We start from the raw sequence: 11,201 nt of genomic DNA on the forward strand, positions 1-11,201 counted from the left end.
GCCCGAAGGCGATTTGGGGGGGGGGGTGCATTTAGGGAGGTGCTGGGCTAGGTCCAGGGTAGGCCGTGAGGAGCTCCTGTAGGGACAGACCGGGAGGAGGGAACACCGTGAAGGAGGGAACACCGTGAAGGACTGCCGGGGGGCGAGAGGCCGTTTTTCTGGCGGGACGAGCTCCGCACGGCCAGGTGCCCGGCGACGGGGGGAGCTGCTGCGGCGCCCCCGGAGCGGGCAGCATGGTGATGCCTGCAGCGAGGAGGAAATGGGAGGGCTTTGTGTTGCCTCCGGTCGGGAAGGGCTGTGAGCCGCCGTCCTGCGTTATCCGGGGCTCCGGGTGCTGACTCCAACCAAATATCTGATCCTTAGGAATAGGGCTTGTCTCCTCTGTTTCTTTGCTAGAGAGTGTGTATAGAGAGGAGCTACAAAAACTAACCAGCAATTACGAAGTTTGTCTGGTATCAGGTTAGGAAGATGCAATTAGCAATTGACTTTTTTGAAGGTTGGTGTCATCGAAGTTTCTGTGTACACTAAGATGCAACAGTAGGCATAAAACTATGAAATTAACTGTCATTGCAAACAAATCTTAACAATTCTGCTATTTTATAATCTTATCTTCCAAGATATGTTTCCTGATCAACAGTGTTCTTGTCCTTTCCTGTTCTTAGAGGGACAAATCAGTTTCAGGCTGTTTAGGCAGCAAGAAGGACCTACTGCTGAGGTTATAACAGGTGTAAGTGTTCTTGTCTTTGTAAATATTCTAACACTTAAGCTTTGTGAGCTCCTTTTTATGCATAGATACTCTTTGTGTCTAAAGAAGAGATGTCCCAGAGCAAACGGATGATGTAGACACTTAACAATTTTGTTGCTTTTTAAAGTTCTTTAACAAATAACATTAACAGCTTAAAGTGACACTTGACACACATAATAAATTCAAATGTTACTATACAGTCTATCCTAGTCAATGTAGGCATGTTCTATGAAGTTATAAAATTAAAGTTTAAATATTATTTTCATACTCTGTTTTTTTTAACAGACTACTTGCCTGCTCTCAGGCAAGACCTGGATACTTGTTTTTGTGAGCTAAAGGTGTTCTGCTGATTACTAGATGCCTTTGCAGATGAGAAAATGTTCTTGTTCTGAATTAGCTATAGTTTTAAGCTTCAGATGCTGACAATATCAGTGTGCAACTTGTACTTGCATCTAATTTATCATTATGACTAGTAAGTTACTAACAGCTAATTCACATTTCAGACCTTAACAGGTCTCTGTGATTCGTATAAAATCCTGTAATATGTGTAGCGTAATGAAAACACAAATGTTCTTCATGAAGGTTCTGATTAAAGAATCCTATGTTTAAGCTAAGTGACTCTTAGACCTGTAAGAATAGTAAACTCCGTTGAGATATAATAGTTTTTATGGAAGTTGCATTTTATATAACCTTTAGTCTGTATGGTGAGCATAGGATTTAACTGTGACAGATAGAATACAGTAGTGCCCAACAAGTTCTAACATGTGCAAGATGCCTCTTATGCTCTTCAGAATTATGATGGAAGAGCAACAGAATGACCGACATGATGAGATGGGATTTTGCTACACCTGAGATGCCTGGTAGTGCACTGATTAAGAACTGAAGCATAATACACTACAAAAGTCACTTTATTCCAGATGAAGAGCATGCTGCTTACTATAAAAGCTTTTTGGTAAATGATTTGGATCCCAGAATTGGACACAGAAACCTGTAACAAAGCATACTGACGCCTAATTGAAACTCTGAAGTTCTGTAGAGCTTCTCAGTGTTGAAGGAAACTGAGTATTTATCATTCTTGACTTGCTGGTAGACTGTCTATTTAGGTGTGGCTTTAAGCACTTGGGCTTAATGCTAGGCACCTTACTCAGAGGTTACGATTCATCTGCTGCAGTGTTGCACAAGTAAGTGAAAATAGAGCTAGTCTTTATCCTTCTGGTGTTTTGGATCCTGTGTCTTACGCATTTAGGTTAGTAAATGTCTCCTAAGTTTTAGGCTTGGGTAAGCTTTTTGTTGAAGAGATCTAACACTTACTTTAGGGATATACTGGATTGCTTGAATGAATTTGGTACGTATTTGGAGTTATGGTCTTGGAGACTTAACAAAACTTGCATCCTGCTGAGCCTTGTGCTGCCTCTGGTAAAGCACCAATGTTGGAAGCCAGTTCGGCTGTTGTCTCTGTGCTGTGCAGAAAGATAAATCCTCAATGTTGTTTTGATCCTTAGTGAAAGGCTATTAAACTCAACTACTAGCTTTCAAAATATTCCTTGTTTTGAACTGTCGACAGATCTTGTTTTCCAGAGAGAGTAACTATCTAGAAGAGTAGCTTCGAAATGATAGTTTGGTTGTTCTTTCACCCCAATAGGGCCTTACAATGTCATTAGCTCAGTCCACCAAAAAGTAAGGCTAATTATAGGGATGTCTGCTTATGCATTTGCAAGAAGCAAACTTTCCTCTTGAGCTTTCTGCTTTGGTTTTCTGAAAAAGAAATCAAATAGTTGTCTTTCAGATTCCCCCATTAAGATGACATAATTATTACCTAATTGTGTCTGAGCCAAAGTTACACTGAGTGGGAAATGCAAATATTCATTTAACACTTTGGTATGACCCAGTTCACTTAGCTCAGATATGTTTTTAATTATAGTTGACTCTTGTCCTATTTTGTTACAAATGAGAGCATCTTCTTTCAATCTCATTGTTTGGTTAGTGAAGTCAGCCTTTTTTTTTTTTTTTTTCCTCACAGTTTCAATGTTGAAAAAATGTAGGGAAGTGTAAAAACAGTTTTTGTGTTGCTATGCCTGGTTTCTGTAGGAAGCTTAGTTTGGAACCTAGTTAGTGACCATTCCTGTTCTTAAAATTGAGACTAAAATACCAAATATGTGTTTATATATTTGATAACTAAGGCCTTAATGGATCAAATTCAGAAAGAATACTTCATTTTCCAACTTAATGTGAGTAGGGATTGCACAATAGGGTATGGATTTCCACACACACACCCCATGAAGTTCTGGTATGCTATGGTAAAAACAAGGTTTGTATGTAGCACAAAAAATTCTTTGGGGGATTGCTGACTTGTGGGTGTGGTTTCAGAAGCAGCTCAGATTGACTTAGTGGAGGTTGCTGTTCAAAGCTGTAGTTCCAGCACTGGTTTTTGTTTTCCTTCGCATGTTGGCAGGAGTGCTCTTTGCAGCTGTTCAGACAACCTTGTTGATCTGGCTGACAATTCAACTTTAAGGCAAGTTTTTAGGTCAATCAGCTTACTGAACAAGGTGACTGGCAGTCCAGGGAACATGGTAAGAATGTGTAGAAGGAGGGAATGATCCTTTAAACTCAGCTGGAGCAATTTTGATGTACCTATAGAACATAAAAATTAAGATTTTGGGCTGAAAATTAATAGAGTATTTTAATAGCTGTTTGTATGGCCATAGATGAGAACAAAGAATGAAAGCATGGAACTGATTTTGCATATTATGGAATTCTTTAGAAGAACAACTTGGCTTTCTTGGAGTTTCTCCTTAAAACTTAGTCTTGTAACTAAAGCTAATTCTTCTATACACATACTGCACCCAACTATAGAGGCTTTAGTTCCAGTATGTTTTTTGACTCTGACTTGTTAATGAGACAAAGTCATACGAAGAATATTGTCAAAAATGCTAAAATACAAACCTGGGTGGACACTAATTAAAGATATGTAGGTTGTGATTCAAGTACATTTAGCACCATGCTGATAGTGTTGGTGACAAATGACTCCTGCACAGAGCTGCTACCATAAAAAGGCACAAATGACAGCTTACCTAGGCAGAGTTAAGGAATCTTATTCAAGATTTCTGCATTATCTGATTCTAGAATAAATATTTTATTACTAATGAATGAACGAAAAAAAGGCAGACAAGTACATTGCTTGCCCAGTAGATTTTCTGGCTGCATGCAACCAGACAGAACAAAAGGAAATAATAAAATTCTTTGACCTTCTGTATTTTAGGTAGGACTCTGCAGAAATTTAATTAGTTCATGTCACCCTAACAAATCCTGGTTTATACAGTTTGTGTTCCACAGTGCTTTTAAATGCCCCTGGGACAGGGAGCAGACATGAACAAAGCCCAGTAAAAGTAAGGTGTTGAAGAGAACATGGGCAGAATAGTAGGTGGGGATCTCGGGTGACACTCAAAGATTGCTCAGGTGGAGCAGATGGTGTTGGAACCAGTGATGGTGGCATTCTGTAGTCTAGAAGTCAAGCTGCTATAACTTAAGGTTGCCTTGTGCCAACAGTGCAAATCTTGCTTGCTTCAAATGAGATCAGTTAGCTGGAGAAGTTTAGGCTCTACAGGAAATAAACACACAGATGTGTTACATTAATACAGCAAAGAATTAGTTGGTACAGTCTAGTTTTTCAGCAGCCAAGGCCAATAGCCTTACCTTGACACCAAGGGAAAAGATGGGAAAAGACAACCTAGTTTACCTCAGTCTGTAGTTCATGAGACACAAAGGAAGAAGTAAACATCCAAATAGCAGTGATTCTCTGCCTCAGAATGCCTTGCTCAACCAAGTTTTCTATTATGTTCAATTCAAAGCATTCTAGTCCAGACATCTGGCAACAACTTCAGAGTTAGGAGAAGATGTTTCTTTAAGCTAAATGCTGCTGAAATAATGTAGATGATTTTGAAGTGGATGTTGATAATATACTATTTAGTTCAAAGCATAGGATCCAGCTTAATTTCAGGATAAGATGATGAGCCTGTGTGTGCATGCAAGTATTTCTTCACTGCTCTAAATTTATCTTAAAATCTGGTCTAGGATGTGTTTTTTTAATAATGTTTCTGAGTAGGGGACAGTAGAAATAACCTTACATTGCTTTTCTTAATGAATTGTGGGATGAAAAAGTAGGGCATTCATCACTTACATTACAGGTGAGCTCAGTAACTAAATATCTTGTTCAGTTGTTTTCCCACTGAAGTCCTGCTTCAGGTAATACTAGAAAGAAATTGTCCAGTAGTGGAAGCATCAGGTACAGGCAAAGGGACAGAAAAACTAACCAAAGCTGTGGGAAGATCCACTTCCAAAAAGTCAAACAGCACCTGAACAGGTGCTATAAACTATATTGCTGGCTGCCTTGGGGGTCAGGTTCCAGAGACACTGTGCTTTCTTTTGACAGGTCTCGTGGTGGCGGCCTTGGTTCCCGCAAACAGAAAGAGCTGCCAACAGAACCCCCATTCACAGCATATGTGGGAAATCTACCCTTCAACACTGTTCAAGGAGACATAGATGCCATCTTCAAGGATCTCAGTGTAAGGAGTGTACGACTAGTCAGAGACAAGGAAACAGACAAATTTAAAGGTGAGTGTTCTGAGCTGATTTAGTTGTAGATGGCTAACTGGTAGGAGAAAATGAAGTGCTTCTAAAGTCACTTAAATGGGGAGTTTCAGTCTGCTCTAAAGTGCAGTTAGTTTGTTGATCTCTGTTCCTTATGTTGTTTTACGCAGATTTCTCATTCACTAACAAGAAAACATCTTATTTGAATGAGATTCACTGTTACTCCCATCATCTTAACATACAGACCTAACCTGAGTGACAAAGAGGCAATTTGCCCTGCCATAAAAGGACTTTGTCAAACCTCCTTTGTCTTGTATGAATTCTAACAAAGCTGAAGTGCCTGACCCACTTAAGATCCATGACCTGAAGTATTGAGTGCTTGCACAATCTTTCATTAGTTCAGAAAACTCCCATTGCCTCAGCTATGTCTTTTTTCAGTAGACAGGAGAAAAAGCAAGTAGATAAGTAATCCAGACAGTTATTCTAGAGGATGTAAATCTGATTTCCATTAGAATTGGCCAGTGGAAGGGGAGTATACTTGTCAGTTACTTGGGTAACAGAGGGTATTAGAAAAGGGATGAAGTCACTAAATGCTGTGATGACACAAAATCAGATTGCTGGCCAAACGGGTACTTCGGTTTCTTGTTTAAAAATACTAGTAACCAAATTTCAATATTAGGCTAAAGAACTGCTTAAAGGCATAGATCAAAACTAATCTGTAATGAGAAGCTTATGTTAAAGGGAATTAATCGGGCTCTTGGCATTTGCATAGTGCCCATACAGAATTCTGTTTCAGGATTTGTCCCCATCATTAATAGGCACGGGTAAATCTATTCATCGTTAATGTTTGAGTTCTGAGTTGTGTACATCTTGGATTAAATTGTAGCTCATGTTTGAAAGGGAAGAGAGGCTATTAGCAGATGTGCAGGAAGTGTAGTTTCTTAAAGAACTTTTAAAAGTGCTGGTATTAACTTGTGAGGTTCTTCTTACAGGATTTTGTTACGTAGAGTTTGATGAGGTGGAGTCACTCAAGGAAGCTCTTACATATGATGGTGCAGTAAGTATATTTGCAATTAATTTGTGAAATAAAAAGATAAGCACAAGTCTCAAACTTCTTGGCAGTGATATGATCCATTCTGAAGAGATTCTCCCCTTTATTTAACAGCTTTTGGGTGACCGATCACTCCGAGTGGACATAGCAGAAGGCAGAAAACAGGATAAAGGTGGCTTTGGTTTCAGAAAAGGTGGCGGGCCTGATGACAGAGGTGACTTCCTTTTTTCTAAACACCTTCTTAAATAGAGTGGTTGTAGTTATGACTTCTGCTGCTAAGAGAAGGCATGCGAGTAAACATGAAGATTATATAGAAAGGAAAAATTTTGTGTATATACACATTTCTAACCTAACTGCTGCCGCTCCTGAAGTGTCTGAAATATAGATGCGCTGTGTGTCCAAAAGCTGAATATGTTGTCACTCCTAGCCCAGGAAGTGAGACCAATACCCCTAATGATGTACAGTGTCTTGCAGAGGACAATTATAAGCCCAACAGTCTGATCTGCTACTATTTTATTATGATGTAAGAAGAGTGAGTAAGCTAAGTAAGCACAAGTAGACAAATACTTATTTTGGACTGTCTTATCTCCTGTTCTGGTGTAAAAACAGGCTTTGCTATAGTAGGTTAATTGAACTGGACTCACTAAAGGTTTCTGTTGAATGTGTGTTAGAGAAACTTTTCTGACCACTTATTCTTGGTTAACTTACACTGACCTTTTGTTCCTGTGCAATGGAACTTGGTAATACCAAAACAAAAGGATCTTCAGCAGCATGACTTTGGATGTTGAAAGACTGAAACTTTGGTTTGGTATCCCCTTGATCAGTCTTTCGCACAGCTTCAGACCTGAACACAATTGTGGCTTTTTTCCTAGGAATGGGAGGAGGTTCCCGAGAATCCAGAGGAGGTGGATGGGATTCCAGAGATGACTTCAATTCTGGTATCAGTATTAACACTTATACAGATAGGCAGCCTAAAAGGCACAGGAATGTTTTCATTTTCGTGTTAGTGACATTTGTCCCCATTACTGTGTTGATTGAATCGACCATATGCCAACTTTGGACATACTGCATCTGCAGTGGGATTCTTCAGGGGGAGTCTTCCATTGCCTTATAACAGAGGAAAGAGTCTTGATTGTAAATTTTATGAAACAATCCTAAATGACAGAATACTTGTTCAAATATAGCCTATGGTGTCTAGGTTTTAAGCATTTCTCAAACATGTGGCCGAGTACATTTCTGAATAGTAGCAGAAGCAGACAGATCATGTGGAAAAGCTGATACTGCGTTCTTTCAGAGCAGAGGCTTTCTCCTTAAGGAGATGTGACATCATTCTATGTGTATCCCTGAAGCAACTGACTTCTCCAAAGATGTGTTAGTGTTTCAAAGCACTTTTAAATGCAAAATGTTCCTAAACTTTTAGACCTGTTACAGTAATGCAAGTTGCAGCAAATGACTGAACTTGCTGAGTGGAAGGTAGTGATGGAGCCACCAGGTTTGCTCTTGACTTCCAGTTGGTTTCTAGCTAGTAGAATCTATGGTGACATTAACATAATTGCTTTTGTCCTCTGAAGTTGTGGGTTTGGTCCATTTTCTGATGGGGAGATGTTGGCAAGTGCAACTCTGCGATGTCTGGTCTCTGTGTGAGTGGAACGGACAAAGTAGAAGGAGCGGTAACAAAGTGTGTCCTTGCCACTAGCATGAAACTGAAGCATGGTGCTGGAGAGAGGAAGCTTGCTACAGCGTTGCGCTTAACCTGCCTTCATAGCTAAGCATTCTGGTGTCACAGCTTTCTACCTTCTTTGGCAGCTTCTGCAAATGTGGATGCATTTCAGCTTGTTAGATGCTGGATGAGTGATTTGTGAGCCAAAAGTTTAGCATTTAAGTCTTAGTTGCTACAGAAGCTTTTCTTCTCAGGTTGTACAGCCTTGCTCTGGGTCAAGTCTTAAAAGTGGTTGTTTGGCACTGAAATAAGTAAGAGACAGCTCTGCCAAATACTGAAGTGAAAAAGACAATCTCAGATGGGAACAAAACAACTTTCTCTTCCAGGTGGCTTCTGAAAAACTGAGTATATTCCCCTTAGGTGTGCTGTTAGCCTGAAGTATCTGCCTGAAGTATCCTCCCATTGAGTGCAGGTGATGGGGGCTTGGAGAGATACTCTAGGATAGCCATTGGTACAGACTGGAACTGCACTCAGTTTCATATCTAAAGTCTGAATTGTGTTTTTCCTGCCTCTTTAATTAGTCTGGTAAATGCCAGGTCAGTTTATAGTACAACTAAAAAGCCTTGGGGTTTTGCTCTGTTTTTCAAAGGCTCTGTTTTACAAGGACTGTATACTCCCCAGCTATTCTCCCATTTGCTCTGCTCCTGCAGATTTCATGCTAAGGTTGTAGCCAGTGTGATCTGGCTGCGGAAGTACCCCGCATACTTCTAGTGTTGTCTCTGAATTCAGCTAATGACGTTAACAATGTGAAGTTGCAGCTGAAGTTCATATTTGAAGCTCAACTGATGAGCCACTGCCACTCTCCAATGCTCCAGTAAGCCTCTAGGTGGATAAAGCAGCTTCTGAACTTGACATAATACTTGGTTTCAAATGGAATCTGTATGACTGTTGTAAAATGTGTTAGAGATCTGTGAAGCAATCTGTCTACAGACAAAGGCTCTCAGTGCGTCATCTTGGACTGATAGCAGTGACTTGCAAGGTCTTCCACTGATACAGATAAAAATCTAGATTACAGGCATTGCAAAATGTGGTCTTTAAATTCACTGCCTTCTGTCTTCAGGATTCAAAGATGATGACTTCTTGGGAGGCCGGGGTAGAGGAACCCGCCCTGGAGACCGGCGACCACCAGGTGCCTCGATGGGAAGTGGTGGCACTGGTCGCTTCAGAGACGGGCCTCCCCTTCGTGGATCTTCCATGGACTTCAGGGAGCCAACAGAAGGTAAACACTTTATATCTTCTGTAATTGCATCGTCCTCCACCAAGGAGACTTCTACTTTCTTTGTCAGGTTAAAGCTACTGCCCTTGACAGACAGATCTTAAAACCGTAATGTTTTTTCTTGCAGAGGAAAGAGCACAGCGACCCCGACTTCAGCTCAAACCTCGAACAGTTGCTACTCCCCTCAATCAAGTAGCCAACCCAAACTCTGCTATCTTTGGTGGAGCCAAGCCCCGAGAGGAAGTAGTAAAAGAGCACGACTGAGTTTGGGGTTGAGAGGGAATGGGGAGGCGGGAGAAAAAGCAAGACAGTACAGTTTACCATTCCTGCCATCTGGTATTTGTCCTCTTTGAAACCGAAAATACAGAGCTTGTGAATGCATGTCAGCTGTTAACAAGTGGTTTTTAGTACGTTCTTGGCTTTGCTGTATCTAGTGCCTGCTTTGTGCTGAGTTTCCTTCTTCTGTTTCCTTCCAAGCAGCACAGTGCCAGTAGATAAGGCAGTGTAGCTGCTTCCACAGGTGTGGAGGTCTCTGGACAAAGGTGCTGCTTCACTTCTTCCTTTCTGGGTTTGTTTTACTTTAGAAGCACAGGTTAGACTTAGTTATTTCCCTGTATTGTTTCCTTTTACTTCCTCAGTGCTCCTCTTCTGACCTGCATGTCTTGTTCTGTATTGCTGTGGCTCTGAAGAGGAAAACTGGAGACTCCAGATGAGTTGAACAGAGAAATTTACAGTTCTAACCAAGTAGTGAAATACCATTGATGACAATTGGTGATAGAGTTACTGTATACAGCACAGCCCCTTATAAAACTAAGGGGCACAGCTGCCCTTTCACACAGGTTATCAGGAAGTATCAATTTAATAATGCAAGTAAAATTGGCTGATAAGAAGCCTGGTGAATAGGTGGTGGAATCAGGATGAATAAAGCATCTGCCAGCAGACTCTTGCTGGTGGCTGTTGACTTCAAAATGGTACAATACTACACCTCTGAGCTCAAGGTTAGTGCTGCAAAAATGTGCTGTTTGAGCACAACTGTTCACTGGCTCTTTCTGCTTACTTTTTTGGGTTTTACATGTTTGGTAAAATTTTAAACAAAGTTTCTACAAATAAAATTGACTTTTTAATTTTTGTTTAAGGAGTGTATACTTTGCCGTGCAGTATGGCATTGCCATTATCCCCTGTATTTCTTTGCCCAATGGTGTACAGTTCTAAGACCTCTGCTTTCAGACTACCTTGGAAATAGGCAGATTAGAAATCGTTCTGCTGTAGATTCTCTTCATGTAGAAGTTTGGGTAAAAAGCATCTCTAATGGCTGCATCTCTCTTCACTTGAAATGTTTCTTGCCTGTGTTGTGTGGGAGGAGGGAGGGGAGGAGAGGCTGGAGTAAAAGGAGAGAGATTAATGTTTAAAAACCAAGCCTGGATCTACAACACGGAAGTGTGGATGTGTCCAATGCATGAGGAAAAACTTGGGCCCCTAATGCTAGTGCTGACAGCTTTCAGATAAAACAGCCAGCACAGCAGGGTGCTTGCAAGAGGGGTTTGGAAGTGTGGCTGCTTCCCTGCCAGCATCACTGCTAGGAGTGAATTTCTTCCCTAGTAGTTACCTTTGTAATGTCAGAGTCCCAGCAATTTACAGAACTACTCTTCCCTTTCTTCTGCCTGTCACTTAATCTGCTTCTGAGATAAGAACCATTTGTCTAACACTAATACTTAATTTAAGACAGACATGCATTTGTGTGGTTGTATTCCGAACCGATAATTGACCTATTTACATCTTCAATGTGGAAAAGATTTTAAGAACAAATTCCCATATAAAAACTCACCTCTAATCAAAACAGTTGACTTCTAAATGTAAAAAAAAAAAAAAAAAAAATTTTAAC

The 11,201-nt window shown here is 40.5% G+C and overlaps 1 protein-coding gene across 1 annotated transcript; it reads left to right on the forward strand.

The window, feature by feature from the left end:
• Window positions 1–2,396: 2,396 nt before the first annotated feature.
• Window positions 2,397–11,194, forward strand: EIF4H (eukaryotic translation initiation factor 4H). Its single transcript, XM_026861866.1, has 7 exons — window positions 2,397–2,422; window positions 5,106–5,356; window positions 6,325–6,389; window positions 6,498–6,597; window positions 7,256–7,321; window positions 9,164–9,322; window positions 9,447–11,194. Exons 1-7 carry the CDS (start codon window positions 2,397–2,399, stop codon window positions 9,581–9,583), a joined length of 804 nt encoding a protein of 267 aa, XP_026717667.1. The 3' UTR covers window positions 9,584–11,194.
• Window positions 11,195–11,201: the final 7 nt, after the last annotated feature.

The sequence above is a fragment of the Athene cunicularia genome, assembly GCF_003259725.1.
Source record: "Athene cunicularia isolate RWA chromosome 19 unlocalized genomic scaffold, athCun1 chr19_part1, whole genome shotgun sequence".
NCBI classification, from domain to species: Eukaryota; Metazoa; Chordata; class Aves; order Strigiformes; family Strigidae; genus Athene; species Athene cunicularia.

Coding starts and splice junctions, on each gene's coding strand:
- EIF4H (XM_026861866.1), top strand. CDS start 2,397: ATGTCATTAGCTCAGTCCACCAAAAA. Junction 5,357..6,324: donor GGAAACAGACAAATTTAAAG/GTGAGTGTTCTG, acceptor TTCTTCTTACAG/GATTTTGTTACGTAGAGTTT. Junction 9,323..9,446: donor CTTCAGGGAGCCAACAGAAG/GTAAACACTTTA, acceptor TTTTTCTTGCAG/AGGAAAGAGCACAGCGACCC.